A 19,321-nucleotide genomic window follows, 5' to 3' on the forward strand; every position below is an offset into this window, starting at 1 on the left:
TGGGTCAAAGAACCACGGTAGAAAGGAAAATATGAGGCCCGACTGATCACAGAATCATTAAAATATTCTATTTGACCGACAACGCCTCCATCCTTGATCTACCGAGAGAGAAAAAAAAGTGCCATCTGCAGTACTTGTCGTAGTGCCATTCGTTAGAAAGCAGCAAGTTTGCCTTCGCGGTCAGCAGTACTCCCCTAACCTACGCCGAACGCAGACATGGCGCCGTGGCCGTCTCACGAGTCGCTGCACCTTTACACGGCGGCACGTATCGCCTACACTCATCGACAGTCCGACGACACCAAATCAAAAGAAACAAGCTGGCGCCAAAAGGCAGCGCGCTCGCCCACCGTCGCGGCGCACTCCCGCGCATTGAAAAAAGGCCGTTTAACTGGTTCGTCTCCCATATCTCTTTCATTGACTCGGCCGCAAAACACCAAAGACATTAGCAAAGAGAAAGACCCCCGTCGTGTAGGGCGGGGGGAAGGAAAGGGGGACGAAATATGTAAGTTTCCCAAGTGGGACGTCCCGAAGGCGGAGCGAGCACCTTGAGCGGCTCCCTCCCCGAGCGAGCGCGGCCTCTCTCCTTGAGTCTCTCGGTGGGAGCGCAGTTACGCCAGCATCGTCAGCACGCCGCGACCGAGGAGGCGAGTGACGACGACTCCGCCTTCTTGCCGCCGCCGTCGTTGTGCCATCGCGGCGAACGAGACCAGAATAGAAGCGAGGGAGAACGCCTCGGCATGCGGCAACCAGCTCCTCGGCGCCCCGTCAACGACGTACCCGAGGCGAAGGGCTCGTGGTATCCCTGGTGAGGCCCGGGCTGCGGCGCCCATATCGAGAGAGCCCGGTCGCCTTCCGAACGAAACGAGCTCGCCTCTCTCCTGTTCGCCTCCCCCCTCGTTGGAGTGGGTGCTTGATCGGCGGTCTACGTCGCCCAGACAGTTGGCTGGGGGACGTGTCTGGCTGTCCTACCAGGATCACCCGTCACTCGTCCAACAACAGCCACTGCGGTTCGTTCATCTTCGTGGTCGTCGAGACGAGAAAAGCTGCGGCTTTCTTCGCTTCGTCTTCAAGGAAAGTGAAGGTGTTTGTTGCTAGCAGCGAATAGACGACATTGTGCTGCACCGTCTCATACTCCGCTGCTTCCGCCTAGGACGTGTGTGGACTGCCCAGGTCCTGGTATCTTGACCGATAGATGTGCTGATCCGACGTGTGTGAAAAGGAAACTCTCGATGTCCTGATACGGACGGGAGTGCTTTCGGTGCAGCAGCCGAAGACTTCGACATCCAGTCTAACGACGGCGTCTACTCGTGTATCTTGTTCGAACTGTGTAGTGCTCAGTGTTGTGCGGCCAACTGACGACTGAGTGCGGTTTTGCAACCTTCGCCGTACGGACGCCCTGTGTACCAAACGCAAAGGATTACCGAAACGAACACCGGCGCATGAACGTTCGGGTTGACGTGGAAGTTAATCCCTGCAGGAGAGCAGTTCACGGCCTGGCACTTGCTCTGCAGAACACTCGTTTTCATTTTTCCTGTGTATGTTAACGAGGCCACGAAGCAGAAAGGCCAGAATCAAGCTGTCTTCCACCAGTCGCCGCCTGTCGGGCACAGGGGCAACTATTTTTTGCTTCACCAAAATGATCTCATCTGACAGTCGCAGCGGAAAGGACATTAATTTTATGGTTAAGTAACGCACTACGCACTTCCGTGCACCGTTCTTGCAAGAAGGAAGCGTATAAGAGCTGGTTCGGAAACTGACCTTTTAGAGGCGTGGGAGGATCAAAGCAGCAACCTCGCTGCGCCAAGTGCAATTTCTGTGCCGCGTCAGCGCGGAGTTCATGTGCCGCACCAACAGAGGCACGTTATCTTCCCTCGCCAACCCTTCTCACGCAGGCATTGCACTAAGACTAGCAGAAGCTAAACGCGAAAGTAAGTTGGTGGTGACCCAAATCCTAAATCACAGGCAAAACGCAGGATATTTTAGCATGATGCACACGGTGCTCGTGTGATTGTGTGACTGCGTGTGAACGCGCGGAGCCATTTGTCACTCCGCTGCACAAAACAGCGCCGGCTTTTGTTCACCTCAGTTGGCACCAAATACTCCTCTCCTCGGCAGCCACTAACAAAGAACTGCCGTGTTTTTGCTTTCGCATCCAGCTGTCAGCACCTCCGCGACGATTGTGAAAGACCGTCTGGCGATCTCAGGCATGCTTGGAATTTGCCACATCTCAGGAATATTTTTCTCAGCCTCGTTTCACTTTCACGTCTTCAAGATCAAGAGGGCGGATCCTGTTCCTCGCTGACTCAGTCATTTGAAGAATCATCGCTCAAGTTTTGAGAGTCTGGCTACCCTGTGAAACATTTTTCGACGCATATTCTACTTTCCAAGCGTTGGAAGAGTCAGACAGCTCTTCAGCCTTCTGGTGGAGTTCTACCAAGGGGCCACGGAACAGAAAGTGTGGAGGGCGTAGCAGCAAGTCTGCGAAGGCAACGTGGATTGGTGACCTAAAGACACCTTTCGATACTTCAAGAGTGACCGTCGTCAACGGTCATTGCAAAGCGCACCCTCGGTTTCATAGTACGGCGTTGTCCCTGCTGTCCACTCGCCTTCCACGAAGGGCCGCAGCTTCTCAAGAAGCTTCCCAAATCGCCATAGGGACGTCACGCCTCAGCCAGAGCGCAGCCATGCCGTCGACTCCGCGACGAGGCGGCGGCTTCTCCGACGAGTCCTTCTTCCCCAAGAAGGTCATCGAGTTGGTCACCATGGAGCCCAGCTCCAACCGGCGCAACCGCCACCACCACCAGCACGGCCACCATCAATCGTCGTCCTCCTCCATGGCCGACGCTGCCGCGGCCGCGGCGGCCAGGGTGTTCGACGACGATGACGACAGTTGTTCGGGGGACAGTTCCGAGGGCATGTCGGCCGACCCGCTGGACGACAACCCGGGCATACAGGCCGCGGTGAGCAAAGTGCTCCAAAGCTACGATTGGTCGCTGGTGGCTAAGACGACGCGTCAGACGGGCTCCGAAAAGAAGCGGCAGCACGTCAAGCGGCCCATGAACGCGTTCATGGTGTGGGCGCAGGCGGCGCGACGCAAGCTCGCCGACCAGTACCCGCACCTCCACAACGCCGAGCTCAGCAAGACCTTGGGGAAGCTGTGGAGGTGAGTTGCTCTTCAGTACCGTATAAGGGAGGAAGCAGACCCTCAGAGACAGACACAATAATAACGGCAGTCCTGGCGCGTCTACGTCCTGGCGAGTTCGGACCGTGCAACCGTTAAAATAATGCCTCTTATAAGTGGGCGTGTGTGTACACAGCTGATGACAGAACCATGCAGGCCACAACTTTTTTCTTATTCATTGTAGCAACCTTCGTTCGCTTAGTTGGATGGTCGTGTAGATGGTCATTCCCTTTCGCTTATGGCCTGTGGCCTCGCGATCTTTTGAAAGGTTTGTCGTGCTTTTGCCGTTACTTTTACGCACAGCATTGCTTCATCGCTACGGTCCGCTTCCTTTCTTTCAGCCTCTCGCCAAATAATAATCTTCTCTGCGGCACGCACCCGTTATCTGCCTTGTCTGTCCGAGTCAGCCCCGGTCTGTTACGCGTAATACCAGGTTATCGGTTTGTTTTGAATGTTGCGGTATTTACTCCATATTAGAGAGTTTTAGCTAACAGTTTTTGACAGTCCGCTCCGGTATCGGCGGCAGGCTCAGCGCAACCGGAATCAATGCCGTTCGCGACCAAGCGCGCCACGCATGCGCAGTGGCGTTCCCGCTTGCAATCGGAGTGCAGCGGACCGTGAAAAACGGTCAGCTAAAACTCGCTATTACCTCGGCTTGGTTAAAAAGAAAAACACGGGGACTGATCAACCGGAGGTACGACTACTTCTCGCTGACTGAGCCGCCACCGTCGCCGCCAGCACTCGGTCGGTGACCACCCCGCGTTCCTAAGCCAACTTGCTTGGAAAATAAAAGGAAATGCGTTAGGGAAAACTAAAGGGAAATGTGCTTTGGAAATGCGTTTCCCTGGAATCATGTATCAATAAGACTGCTCCTTAAATTCGAATATCAGGACCTTAGACTGCATTACCCCAGCCCCTGCTATAGAGCTGCATTGGATCGTTAAGCCTGACAAAGGTTGCGCCCTTTCTGAGGCTCTACTGCGGATTGAAGAAAGGAAACGTTTTGAAACTTTCAGCTCATGCGAAATTCAATTGAGAATTTTTCACGCAGATAGCTATAGGTAATATATACTTAGATAACCTTTGAAAAAGAAAATAAAAGAAGCTAATCGCAGTTATTTCGCCAAAAGATGCCAAAAGGGTGGGGGGTATCAAGCAATGCGAACGATGTCTGTCTGATGGACTCAGTATGATCCATGTACTAGTCGAAACAACAGTAGATAACCTCAAAACAATCGACATGTTTCTCCTCATCAATAGAAAAGATGCATGCTTGTGCGCGACGCCAGAGTTGTACGACCGGTTGTGTATTTATCAAAACCGCGTCGAATTTTCTGTGGGAAGGTCAAATGGAGTCACAATTTCTTACTAATCTCGCGGCGCTTGTATTTTGTTTTCAGGGCCGGGAAGCTTTGTAGATAAACGTATCTTCAATACTGCCTTTTGATGCAATTGTTATATCGGTTTCAGACAACGTACGCCATCGAAAAAGTAATTATCGGGATCAAAAGTACAGTTTTAATATATGGCGTGGTGTTAGGATACTTGGCAGTTCACAAGGTCTCGTGTCCGTTATATGGCGCCAAAAGTCGGACATTGGCAAGGCGCGCCCGGCGGCCTTGTTAAGACGTGATACACCACACTGGCGTAGAAGCCACAAAAGATAAGGTCATCGCGGATCGGCGCTTTACGTTTCGTAATTCGTGCACGTGTATACGCCGTTGAAACTGCCAATAACATCGCACTCTTTCCCCCTTTTTAGTCACTCTGGGCTATATCCCCCGCACGCATTTGTTACCTGTCCTGAGGAACGACAAACAGTACACCTGCTGGATTGGCGATCCCATTCAGTCTTACCCTGGTATTCTGAGTCCTTCCTTTACCCGACCCTCCAGTGGAGGGGCTCCTTGAAATCGATTTGCCCATGCATTAGCATTGCGAAATTCTCTCCTCAGCCGAGTAGAGGAAGCAAATGGAGTGGAGGAGGGACTCAGAATACGGCCCTTAGAGTTTCATAGTGATATCATCATCATCATCCTCATCATCATCCTAATCATCATCATCATCCTGTCTACCCCCGCTGCAGGGCTAAAAGCCCTCTTTTATAGACCTCCAATTATACCGGTCTTGTGCTAACTGCGACCAATTTATCTCCGCAAACATATACTATACTCGGTGACAACTTAAGAACGGCACCGGAAATTGCCTCTGTGCCTTATCACCCTAGCCGGATGTTTCCCCGCGCGGCGCAAGTAGGGCGCTACTGGGAATATTTTGAACATGGCGTGAGCTGTTCCCGTGATTTTTTAGACTTAACATGCTTATAAACGACTCCAGTGACGACAAACAAACTGCGTGAGACAAGGCAGACGATATCACGCATTCATAGCAAACCCCTTTCAAAACGTGCGCGCACTGACGTCACGGGTCCGGCGCTTTGGCGGAGTGATACACTACATGAGGTGGTGCCGTTCTTGAGTTGTAACCGAGTATAGTATAAAACTCTATCGATTCGGTGGAGCAGGATTCCATTTTGTCTTGTCTTGTCTTGCATTGCCTTGTCTTGTCTGTAGGCTTCCGTCTTATCTGAGTGTTGCGGCGTTGTTAGTTGCCGAGGTTTTCGCTTTCACGCTTGGTGTAAGCACCGAGCGCTCATGTGAATACTGGCGACAACAAACGCTCTTTCCCCAGCGATGTGGCTCACTAGAGTACTTCAACCTACACCAGTTGTGAAGCTCCTCATCAGAATCCTGGCCGTGCGAGTATTCATGCTTCGTTGTAAACGAAGGGCAAGTGCGTTGACGCGGCACTTAGGGGAGACCTGAACTTTGCTTGCTAACCATTTACTTAACACGTACACTTGACAATCAAATGCGTGCTTTCCAAATTATCAACCATTAAATTGGGTACTGTTCACTAATCTGTTCACGGTATTTCTTTTTTATGCCTTAAGGTAGCAGGCGCAAGGGCTTAAGTACTACAGTCAAATCCGGTTATAGCGATCTGTAATATGCACCGCGATTAGTTCAATATATCCAATAGTTCGATTTAGTCATACACGTCTATAACGAATTTTTTTGTTACGAGTTCGCAATACGCGGAACCTCCAGTGCCATTTCCCCGTAGAGAAAGAAACACATCGATTATGTCATTACCTTACACAAAACAATGCATTTATTGCATGCAATAAAGCTACTTTCCGCCTTAACTGCCTATTTCACAAAAGAGCGGTGATTTCCATTTTCACTTTCGTTTTGGCGGAGACGTCGTTTGCGCCAGTTCAAGTCCGTGTCCTTCAATATCAAAGTAATATTGGCAGAGCCCATGGACTGGCGAAAGCGCTTCCTTAACCTTCATTAAAGCACCGAAGAGACTGAGGATGCCCCCTGTGACATTTTCAGTCTCTTCGGTGCTTTCAGCAGCACTAGCTGCCATGACATCAGTGACGCTGTCTATGCCTGAGGGGCTCACACTGACGGCAAAGTCGTCTTTGACACTCAGGACATCCTCAAAGGACACTCGGCACAGCATCTGGAATGTTAGCGAGCTCTTCGCGCAGTTCGCCGATGATGCCGTCTTGGTCCGGACTCGCTGACTGGATGTGCTTCGTCGTGAATCCCGTGCGTAGGAAACAGTTACGGAAGGTGTCAGGCGTCACGTTGCTCCATGCGAGGCTCAACCTCTCAATCGTGGCCAATCAGCATCTCAATCGCCGCTCCGAGACCATGCGTTTCGGTGGCAATTATAGGCGCGCCGAGTTCGATATATCCGATGTGAACTTCGTTATAAGGAACATGCTTCGCATGCATTTTCGTAACAGATTCGCTTTTGCTCGATATATAGCATAATTCGCTCTATCCGGATTCGTTATAAACGGGCTTGACTGTACTGCAACTTTCTGTCGACCAACTCTGGTGACTCACGAGGTCATCTTTTGTGCACGCTGACATGTTCACCTGTTCATAACCTCACGCTTTTTATCTTTCTTGTTCATCCCGAAACCGAGTCCCTCAACTAAAGTCTTTTCGACCTTCTGCTAAGCTGTTCGCCTTGCCTACAAGGAGCTTAAGCCCGTTCTATACACGGCGCGAATTTCCCCAGCGAAATCGCAGCGGCAACGCCGCTCGTACCGCAAAACGATTTATTTTCCCATTTTCATTGCTGCGACAAATTGCCAAATGCCAAGCGACGTTCACCGGAGAAGTTCGACTTTGTTAAACATTTGGCACAGCAAAGAGAATAGATAGTATTGCCGGAGCTGCGAATTCGCTGGGGAAATTTGCACCATGCAGAACGGGGTTTTAAGCCCCGCGCAGGCAAGGCAGAAAATCAGCACACTAAAACACTTAAGTGCAGGCATAGTGTTACTAGGTTGCGCCAACAAAATACAACGACCTGTTGTATATTTAGAGATTTCTAAACGCAATATTCGCAGCAGTGCAACAACGGGTTGCAATAGTTAGCACAGCGCCAGCTGTCGTGCACTATTCGAACCTTCTCTTTCTTTCAGGGGATCCATTGCAAACCTGCATGACCATTACGAACCCCTGCCACTCTGAGGCGAGCAGGTCCGCTGTATGTAAAGAAAAAACTTTACTATCCCTTGCTGCAGAAAGTTGAGAAAAGCGCGGAAGTTTTCGCGCATCAAAACCGCGTCAAAAGCGCGTCAAAAGCGCGTCAAAAGCGCGTCAAAAGCGCATCAGAAGCGCATCAAAAGCGCGTCGAAAGCGCATCAAAACTGCGCCAAAAGCGCGTCAAAAGCGCGTCAAAGGCGCATCAAAAGCGCGTCAAAACCTTCGCTGAAAGTGAGTCCAACCTTCCCTGCAAGTGCGTCCAGTAGGTGGTCAAACCTTCAAAGACCCAAATCGCAAACGAAGAACGAACCCATGAGACGATTTTTGCGCACTAAGTAAACGCGTGGAAGATCTTAGTGTATAACGATACGTGGTTTATGAGATAAAGGGATACTACTAGTGTACTCCTTCGTCATCATCGATACGTGTATTTTCTTATCTATAGAAGAGTTTCTTTTTCGCGCTTTTCAAGTGACCGTTTTGACACACTGGAAGCCCGGTTTCCACGCACACGTCGGGTTTTTAGAGATATCACAGAGCTGTTCAGTCGACCAACCTGTCTATGGGGAAATGCATTAGTATTTTTACAGGTCGCCATCGGTTTCACCAAGAAAGCTGTCGCTTTAAAAAATGGCCGTGTATCCGCTTTCTTCGCTTCAAGTGTCGCCGAAAGACGATAGTCGTCTGCAGCGCGCCCTCCAATTAATACATTTTCCTCTCATATGAACTCTCCCACACGTCATGCTCTTACCTCCCCCCCCCCTCGCTCCTCCAATGACGAATGAAATGGAGGTTTGTTCAATTCAATTCCATTTCCCCGCGTTCGCACTGTTCGCGCGCATCTGGTTGTGATCTTTTATTTCTGCATTGCTTCGAATAGCTTGGGCCGACATCTTTTGTTATAACGTCTCAGCCTCTTATCTCGCCTCTCTTCGACATTGCTTTTAACGCGTTGTGTGTTTTTCTTAAAGCGCAGCTTCATGTGGTTATGGTTCCGTGTGCATAACATGCCCTCGAGCAAGAACACCCCGCGGCCAATCGAATGTTCTCGCGAGTGCTCAACGGAAAACGACTGTAACTTTTATTAAGCGCGGATCACTTTAAAGGCTCGCCTTGTCGCCGTAGCTAGTCCGGGGTCACGGTATCCAGCCACCGTAGCCACGCGGCCTCACGTATCCAAACAGAGGCTTCCAAAAAGATCACCGCTTGCCCTGGTCGGGGTCAAGTCTGGGTTTCTCGCGTTACGAAGCTGATGTCAATCCTATTACTCATATGCAAAGTGTTGAGGCGCTTCCCGGGCTGCGCGTGGTTGCAAGGCCCTAAATCAGTACACGATAATATAAAAAAAAATTAGCAGTGGCTTAGCCAGGATATACGTAGCGTGAGCTAAAGTTCAGCACCCGTACTCAAATTGGATTGGATTTAAATCCAACACAATCCAATTTAATCCAATCCAATCCAAATCAAATGCAATCCAAGCCAATCCAGTCCAATCCAAGCTAATCCAATCCGATCCGATCCAAACCAATGCTTCTTGCGCTTGAGCAGAACGGCCCGGCACACGCGAAACCGCTCAACCTTGGCCAGTGTACCTTACGCTACAAAAGAAATTGGCGCAGCTTTCGCTAATGGTGCAAGGCTGGAGAAACAGCAGAGCTGGCGGCCCTTGTCCCTATGTCGGAGTCCCGGCTGTTCCACCTCACACGGATTTCCGAACTTGCCGCTGAAAGTTCTGCGTGACTGGCTGGACCGTATCTGTTTTGTGAGCAGTCTTTCACATCTCTACCAAATTGTACCGCGTTAGCACGCGCTATAATCCACGGCAACCGGCTTCGCGAACTCGCCGTCTGTGCTACCCACTTGAGGCGCAAACGCACGTGAACTGCCGAAGAGAAGAGAACGCGATAGATTTACGCTACGACGAACTCTGGGCATAGTGCTCTCGAAGGTTGAGTTGGGCGATTCGGGACGCCCTTCACGAAGCGCACCCTCACGTGCGCTGGGTATTTTTTCCTGGTACTTTTTTGGCGAACACAGACGGACCAAGCTCAAGCCTAAACATCTTTCCTGTTAATAAGAGAAAAAATCATGGCGTCAGGCATAATTGCGCCAAATTGACCAAAAAACTCAGTTTAATGTCTCGTTAAAGGCCTCTTCAGGGACCGTGCCACCCTCTCTTGACTATCTTCGGTATCAACGCGAGGCTGATACTGAAACTAGTCAAAAGAGGACGCCACAGCCCCTTTGGCGAACCCCTGCTCCGCACTTGGCAGCTTTCACGTTGAGTGGAACTGTTTTAAGTTTTACCAAAAATTTCCCAAAACCATTTGAATTACAATTGGCAGCAAAACGCTTCAATCATTACGCCGAGTTTCATTTACTAGCCCTGATTAATTCTCCCACGGCGAAATTGTAAACGATACAGAATACCCCCTGCTATCAACGCAGGGGCAATTCGTGAAGAGTATGATTACAGAAAACGGCTGTAAGTAGAGTTTTATCGAAACTCTCCCAACAAAAGTTATATTAGAATCGGCCGCTACGACGACTCTATCATTACTAAAAGTTTCATTTACCTGTCATGATTAGTTAATGAGTTTATATCTTTGAGGAAAACTCCGTCACCCATGGGCTGTGTTATTAACAGCTTCGCTGTGCACTCACTTTGACAGAGAGTAATGGGTCATGATTTTTTTAATTTTCCATTGTAAAAAATTAATCCAACATGTATTCTTAATTAAAAGAACTGTGGTGCTTTTGGTTATGTACTCATATTTTGCCTGTATCATGCTTGAAGTTTCCTTTGAGATGAGTATTGTGGACATGCATGAGCCATGGTGGCAGTTCTAGAAGTTTGGAGTTTTCATTCCTATATTCATGTTCAAGGTTTGTTTCACCTGTTTTCTTGGGTGGGAATACCGTTGAATCGAGGGACAGACAAAAATACCAGAACTTCCGCGTTGAAAGGGCCATGAAGACAAAATACAAGTTCGGTTCATTAAAAGGGCTGTTTGGACCCAATAACTACAATGCCGATTTTATCGCAAAATTCGAAGAAATAATCGGGTATTAATGAAAACATATTCAAATCAACAGTGATGACTCCCTAGCCACTTTCCGGCAATTTTCTATGACGTCACAGAATCTTGTTGGTGCGATTGGCGGCCGCCGAGCTAAACCACCACCAAGAAACATGACTGGGAGATTGTAGTGGGGCCTCTAGTTCCGTTTGATCGTATCACTTGAGTGCTAACACGTAATTAACACACTGAACATTGGGCATCCTCGATTTACCAGTCCTGGACGGTCCGCGGGCAGTCCGAGGACTGCGTTCGGACCGGAAGCCCCATAGGAATACATGGGAAAATCGAGCGCCGGATCGCGCGTCGGGCAGTCCGCGGACGATCCGGGACTGATAATCGAGGACGCCCATTGTTTTAGTGCAGGTCCATAGCACGTCACTATGACGCGCCATCCGAAAATAGGTAAAAAGCACGTTTTTCATAGCTCACACTTCTACAACACGCCAGAACTCTACCGACCGTTCACATTGCTTGGACGCCTGGCCATGCCTCCCTCCCCGGGAATGAGGCGCTCACGCCGCTTCCCGCGACATTTTACTCCGAGCATTCCCAACGGAGGCCGACGACACACCTCCGATCGCATCCACTAGCCACTCAGTTCCAAAAACATGCACAGACGTCTTGCACCATTGAACACACAAGACTCACGAATCTGGCGCTGAATTCAAACACAGACTAACTACAACAGGACAATTTTGCATCACATTTAACCAACTGTTTTCCCCACCTATCACCTCTTGGGGGAGTGCGTCAAACATCCCTACCGAACCCCATCCTCCACACTGGGGAAGTGGGAGCATAGACAGCTTCCAGCTGGAGGATCAGGAGTACCTGATCTCCCTGGCGCAGCCTGGGGCCTGAAGGCGGCCTGGACTGAGGCCTCCACTTCCTCTCCTTTCCCGCCCCCCCCTTTTCCCTGAAAAAGAAGTAAACGTTAGTCTTCCTCCTCCTTTCGTAGATATAATGAAGCTGAGTGAGCTGCCAAAGTCTAGTTTTTCGGCACTCGGGCTGTCGGCGTATCTTGTCGTCATCGTCTCATATTGTCGTAGTATCATGAAGTCACGGTACTAAAACACCGGTACGTACACTGATCAACGCTTCGCGCAAGAACACTTCGTGCTTCAAAGACACGAGATTTACAGCAAACCTGTGTACCTCTACCCCCTAACGATTTCATCTCCGTGGGCAAAAGCGCAAAGGCGCCAAGAATACACATACACTGCATGCTTCGCCCCTCCCCAGGTTTAATGTTAGTGGAGATGGCCCGGAATTTTCGTATTTTGTCTTCATGGTCCCTTTAAATATAGCGTCAAAAAGACTACCGTCCATAAAGGGGACATGCAGACAACACAAGTTTAGTTCATTCGAAAGATCGCCTCGTTAGAATCATACTGACACCACCTATAACGCCGCGGACTTCACTCAAATAAGCTATATGATTAGGAAAAAAAAGAAATGGCCTTGCGATCCGCTAGCTTATTTACCACAACAGAATCTGTGATATCATGTGTCCATATGTGCGATTGGCTGAGGCCGGCAAAGGCAAACACAAATTAGGCAGGGCTCATAAGCTTTGCGAACAAGCTTTTTACAGCCATAAGAATGGTGGGGTAAACAATGAAAATTGCAAAAATGCACGTAAACACAGAAGTACTGACACGCACTGCTGTTAGTACTGGGCGCATTACGCTTGTTTTAGCTGCACAGTATATGTCTTACACGACATTGGCCGATTGCCGTAAGCAACGTTGTCTTACGTGACCCTGTTTGTCAAGGATACCCCATGTTTCACGAAACAATTACTTTCTACAGTAACAAAAACAAGCCAGGTCCAAATACGGTCAAAAACAAAGCAACGGCGCACAGCGGTCCGTGGATTAGTATGGTAGCGCCATCTGGAAGGACTGACGGCAAGCAAGGCTGCACAGCCGGTTGACGCAGTGGAAGTTCGTTTGAATACGCGCACTTTTGACTTCATTGCTGACGTCCCGGAAACACACGATTTGGCGGCTGAATCAAAATTTTAGCCTAAATTGATTAATTTCTCAGTGAATACCGCATCGTTTGCTTCCGGACAACCGCTGGGGGCACTGTAAAACACGAAATCTTTCGAATACAACAAACTTGTATTCGGTCTGCATTGACAATTTTAGCAAAAAGCCTGTGCGCCATTTAGGCGACACGCGCTGTTAAGCAGGCCTGCTAAATCGATCACCGCTATCCGATTTTTTAAACGCTTTTTGGAAGAAATACATCACATCTTTCATTTTAAAGCCACGCATAAAACTAGCTGTCTGAAATAACGGGGAGCTATCCGAAGCTTTGTAAAACCTCACAAATGGAATGTCACGTGTGCAAGCACCGAAGATACGCTACCGAGTATCGGTACAGCGAATTAGCATGGCGTCTGTGTCTGGTACGCTCGAAACTACAGTTGTAGACTGTATAAAGTAGTACCTGTATCGAGGATAGGGTATACGCACCCGCCGCGGTGGCTCAATGGCTAAGGCGTTCCGCTGCTGAGCATGAGGTCGCGGGTTCGATTGCCGGCCGCGGCGGCCGCTTTTCTGATGGAGGCGAAAAGCAAACACGCTCGTGTGTACGAGATTTCGGCGCACGTTAAAGATCCCCAGGTGGTCAAAATTAATCCGGAGCCCTCCACTACGGCGCGCCTCATCGCCTGCGTTGCGTCGGCGCGTTAAACCCTACAATCAATCAATCAATCAAGGATAGGGTATACAATTTTCAAAATATCGCAGACGGGACCTGATTGATTCGTAAACGAATTTTGCCTCGCGCGCTTCAACGCTTTATGAACGACGTACAGGCGGCAATACGTTCGCTTCGCTTAGTGGGACAGCATCCACGTCGATACCCCGCCTAATGCTGTAACTATTTAAAGCGACAGCTTTCTTCATGGGACCGATGGCCTCCTGTCCGGGCTTCCATTGTGTCGGAGCGGTTACGTGAGCATCACCGAAAAGGAGCGGTTCTAGATAAGACAATGCACGTATCGATCCGCGAAGACGGAGTACAGAAGTATACCGTTATCTCATAAATCACGTATCGGTATACACTTAGATCAATCGTATTTAGATGCATTTACGCAGCGCACGAAAAATCGTCGCATGGATTAATTCTTTGCGATTTGGGTTCTTGAAGGTTTGACGATCGATTAGACGCACTTCCACAAAAGGTCGGACGCACTTATAGCGAATGTTTTGCCGCACTTTTGACGTGAGAAAGCTTTCGCCCTTCTCCCAACTTTCTTTGGGAAGGGATAGTATTTTTTTTTTATTTTTGGTGTTTAGTTGTTTGTTCTAATATTTGTACGGTAATTAGAAAATACATAAACGGTGCTGTTGCGGCGTATTATGCTGCCGAGAAGCTGCTGAGATCAATGGATAAAGATGATGTGTTGTTGTTAATGACCGCTAGGTTGACCTTATTGTCGCGGTCACGCGCACTTCCCGTTTTGTGTTACTGAACGTAGAAATACCGACACTGGAAAAACGCTCACAGTGGTGACGGATCACTAATTCGTATGGTTTCAAAATTAGCAATCCTGACGTCATTAGCAGCAGTACATTTCCCGCAATCCTCCCATGCGTCACTGCGTTTTGTGAGCATGCCCGAAGAAGCCGGCGTTCACTTCTGAAGCAAAAAAAAAAAAAACATTGTTTTAAAACCGCGGCGTGTGGCATTAATTTACAAACCTCATCAGCTTAAGGAAAATTTCCGTAGTTTGTTTGGGGAAGTTTCTAGAGCCATATGCACCACTGTTTCAAGGCAGCCGACGGTTGCAGCGTCATTATTCCACAGTTGGCGGTTGATTAAACTATTCACGCGCACTTTTGAGTGCACGGTTTTCTTCGCCTTACTTTATGTGCCTCGAGCCTGAATTTTCGCGCCTCGTTGTCTGCCAATCGCTCTCTTCGCATTGAAGTTAAGAAGCTTATAATGCGCCCGTACTTATTTTCTCAAAACCACGAATGCGACGCATAACTCCAATTCAATTTGCTCACTTGTATTGTGCATTTATGTTTTGCTTCAAATGAACCAGATGTCTTTTATTTGCAGTGATAAAAAAGGTGGCTTTAATGAAGTCAATCATCGACGATTGTGCGTAACGTAATTTAGTAGGTGGTCAAATTTGGGAGTTGGGGAGAAGGGAAATAAGGGTTGTGATTACTGCTTCGTAACCGCAATCAAAAGTCTCTGCGAGCTTAATTCATCTTAAATTCGTAGCGCCAAAAACATGTGCTGGAATTCGCGAAGATGTACGTAAAAAGAAGTACAAAAGGTTTTGGAAGCATTCCTCAAGCTGTACCGCCCGAGGTCATCCAGTTGGTTGGCCTCTGCAGTACTTCCCATACATGCTCATAATGCTCACAGTACTCAATCTCGGTACTGCGACGAATTTTTTTGTGGGCGGCCTCAATTAATGCATAGTAAATTCTGCTCAGTAACCGTACGGCAAAATGTTTGTTCGCGCTTTCTCGCTCTGCGAAAGGCCGCTAGCACCATCTATCTAAACGTCTAAGTCCGGTGTTAATGTTCATACTTGTCAACATTGTTGAACAAGAACAAGACATTACGCAAATATGAGGCAGAAAATCAATACACGAGTAATATTTGCAGTGTTCCTTTATTAAAAAATTACGAGTGCTTGCTTTTTGCGATATCAAATGAAATACTACATCATCTGCAGAAAACCGTCGCCTGCTGTTGCCTGCGCTACTATTGCTCCTGGCGGCATTTAAGAAATCAAACGGCTGTAGCAACGAAAGGTATCCACGTTCCGCTCGGAACGCTCGTGGAGTAGGGCAACGTGGTTCTATAAATGTTTTAGTAGGGTGGCTCAATTAACGCGCGTCTCCGCCGTACGGCAGCGCTGGCATCGAGGCACCCGACTTGGAGCAGTGGAACGCGCTAAACTTAATTGACTTGATTTCGGCGCACGATAAAGATCCCCAGGTGGTCAAAATTAATCCGGAGCCCTCCACTACGGCGCACCTCATCGCCTGCGTTGCGTCGGCGCGTTAAACCCCACAATCAATCAATCAATTAATTGACTTTAGGAACCCTCCCGCGTGTTATCTTGTTAGGTACGAGACGGGAGAGAAACAGCATGAGAGGTGAGAGGGAAAGAAAAGGAAGGCATTTACGTGGCAGGGGCGCCAGTCGACTATCGTCTTGCGTCGGCATTTGCAACGAAAGGAGCAGATACGCGGCCAATTTTTACCCTTAATTTACACTATGTACATGTTCGATAGTCGCTTTCCACTGTGCTAGTAGTAGTCATATGCGTCGATATCGTCGTGTTCCTCATGCCGAGCATTACATGCGCCGTAGCGCTTGACGACAGCGCTGGAGTTTTTCTTTTGCTAAAGCCACTGTGTAAGCCGGGGACTCAGCGGTCGCCGCGAAGCACGGGCTCACGAGCGCTCCGCATTTTCTTGGTGTTTTTTCCTGCAACGGTGAACTTATGGCTTGTACAACATCTCCGCTGTTAAAAAGGATGTAAAAGCTCCAGAGTTGGAGGTTGCCGTGACAGCAGTACCGTTCGTTCGCGTAGAAAGTGGTGCCTTTTTCTCGTAACTGGCACTGCGCACAAAAAAAAAAAAACGCGACTAGGGAAGAGAACACCTACAACGCATTGCACACGCACAGAGAACACACACAACTTCGTTGTGTGAGTTCTCTTCCCTGGTCCCGTTTTTTTTTTTTTTTTCAGTTCCAGTCACGAACCATTTTCAACAAGCCCGGCTTTCCACTCCGCCTTTTTCTGTTTGTCTTCAGTGTAGGGCGAGTTACGGCAAAGTTGAGGTAGACAGTGAGGTCAGGAAGCCCACTAGAGGGCATCCCTGGCAAAGAGAGCACGTGACATATGAACAAAGCAAAGCAGGGACTTAGTAAAAACCCTGCAATCGTTCAGGCTGTGCAAGCTTAACTTAGACATGGTACCAGCTCACAAAATAGGGTGAATGACGAGGAGAACAGACGAAACTAACGCTCTGCTTCAACTACTTTGTTACATGAAAGAATAAACCCACCACAGACATGCGCAGAAAAACTGCTGCTTACAAATGATTCGTGAAATAACCCGTTTCTTTACTCGTCAGGGCCAGAGAGGGGGTGCTTACGCACTTATCGCTTTCGCGAATAATCCATGTATTGTCTTGTAGTGGGAAAATTCTTTCCTATAATAAAGCAATTGAAGCCTAGCGTTTGCCCTATCTTGTCTCCTCGTCCTTTTGACAGTGGAGCTGTTGCAGGTCCAGCCTTTTCGTCCATCAACTGAATTCAGGTTATTAGTCATGCAGGGGTAGGAACATGTTCCCAGACCCGCCGGCGGCCTGTATCGGTAGGTGTGTTTTTCCCCCGCGAGACCGCTGCGCCCTCTATGGTGGGTTTGGAAATCACCGTGCCGGTGGTTCCCAGACCCACCGATAGAGGGCGAGGTAGTCTCGTGGGGGAACCCCAGACCTGTGGTTCCAAGAGGGCGCAGTGTTCTCGCAGGGGCGGGTTCCCTCTCCCGCACGTTAGCCTCTGACGTTTAGCCGCTGACGTTTAGCTTCCGATTCCTTTGCGTGAACCGTACAATTTGCGCGACGACGGCGCTGCCGTTCTGGGGGCCCTTTAACGTTCGAGCCGACACAAGATGCCACAGCATCGCGATTGCAGCGAATTTCACACTAAGTGGAGCTGGGTTTAGTTTTTTGTCTTCCTTTTTTTTTGCGTTGGTACCATATCGTAGTTAAGCAAACACCAACTAGGCTTACTTTATTCCTTAAAAGGGATACAAGTTTGTTTTATTCGAAAGATTTCGTGTTTTATAGTGCCCCCAGCGCTTGTCCGGCAGCAAATGATGCCGTATTCACTGAGAAATTAATCAATTTAGGTTAAAATTTTGATTCTCCCGCCAAATCGTGTGTTTTCTGTTTGCAGGACGTCAGCAATGAAGTCATAAGTGCGCATATTCAAATGAACTTCCACTGCGTCATTGGGCTCTGCAACCTTGCTTGCCGTCAGTCCTCCCAAATGACGCTACCATACTGATCCACGGAGCGTTGTCCGCCGTTGCTTTGTTTTTTTACCGTATTTGCACCTGGCTTGTTTTTGTTACAGTAGAAAGTAATCGTTTCGTGAAACATCGGGTATCCTCGACAAGCAGGGTCACGTAAGACAACGTCGCTTACGCCAATCGGCCAGTGTCGTGCAAGACACCTCCAAAGCGGCGGACCGCTGTGCAGCTAAAACAAGCATAGTGCACCCAGTACCAACAGCAGTGCTCATCGGTACTTCTATGCTTACATGCATTTTCGTAACTTCTATTGTTTACCGCGCCATTCTTATTGCTGTAAAATGAATATGCATTACATTTAAGCGAAAATAGTCCGTTCGGCAAGCTTATAAGCCGTGCCTAACTTGCGTTTACTTTTGCCGGCCTCAGCCAATCGCACATATGGACACATATGATATCACAGATTCTGTTACGGGAAACGAGCTAGTGGGTCGCATGGCCATTCCCCTTTTTTTAAATTATATAGATTATTTGAGCGAAGTGTGCATTAAAAGTGGTGTCAGTATGATTCCAACGAGGCAATCTTTCGAATGAACCAAACTTTTGTTTCGTCTGCATGGCCCTTTTAAATGCTCTACAATCAAATCGATATCCGCAATATTGTGCGGCAGCTTGGCCGTAGACGTACGTTCTTATTGGTGCACACCTTGCATTAGCATTATCAGACCAGGTGCATAACGAGCACGTGGATAACGACGCACGAGGTTGAACTCCGTGTAGCGATGGAAACGACAAGCTGTTTTATTATCGATATCTTTTTTTTTCGTATAAATACAAGGGCAAAACGTTTCGGTTTCTTCTTTCCAGAGTACTGGGCGACGACGAGAAGCGACCCTTTATGGAGGAAGCCGAGCGACTTCGGTGCAAGCACAAGAAGGACCACCCTGACTACAAGTACCAACCAAGGCGGAGGAAGCCCCTCAAGGGATTCGAACCGCCATCCTCGCACCCGCAGCCGGGAGGAGGACACCAGCAGAGGACATCCTCTTCCAAGGGGCGCTCGTCGTCATCCGCATCTCAGGGTTCTTCCAGGTATACCCTACAAGCTATTTTAGTGCACAGGGCGTGTTATGGTTAATTAGGCATCTGGATACCAGAAAAGGCGAAGTAAACAAACCTTCAATGCAGTGAACCTATTTTGAATCATGAAGGATGCTCATCGATTGATTCATTTATTGCTTGGTGCACGCCCCAGCACGTACTGAGCTGATAAAACGTTTCCCAATACCGTTCTTAGTATGTGCATCTGTCCCTTTATTGGACTAACAGAAGCGCCTGTTAGCAACTGCTGATACGCGCTGGCTTAGGTCGAACTTTTCGCTTTGATTCTTACTTACGACGTGGACTGGTACGGCCAGTTTGACGAATAACGACTACCTTTTTTTTTCAATGTGTA

General features: G+C 48.7%; 1 protein-coding gene across 1 annotated transcript in view; it reads left to right on the top strand.

The window, feature by feature from the left end:
• The first annotated feature begins 474 nt into the window (after positions 1-474).
• The window catches only part of LOC144138266 (uncharacterized), a 32,869-nt gene continuing 14,022 nt past the window's right edge, over positions 475-19,321 (top strand). Inside the window, exons 1-2 of the mRNA XM_077670453.1 lie at positions 475-3,163; positions 18,733-18,957. Of these exons, the coding sequence (XP_077526579.1) occupies positions 2,685-3,163; positions 18,733-18,957 (704 nt within the window). The 5' untranslated portion in view covers positions 475-2,684. The remainder of the gene's footprint in view (positions 3,164-18,732; positions 18,958-19,321) is intronic.

The sequence above is a fragment of the Haemaphysalis longicornis genome, unplaced genomic scaffold (genome assembly GCF_048455015.1).
Source record: "Haemaphysalis longicornis isolate Haplotype H1 unplaced genomic scaffold, Haemaphysalis longicornis Haplotype H1 scaffold_5, whole genome shotgun sequence".
Classification (NCBI taxonomy): domain Eukaryota; kingdom Metazoa; phylum Arthropoda; class Arachnida; order Ixodida; family Ixodidae; genus Haemaphysalis; species Haemaphysalis longicornis.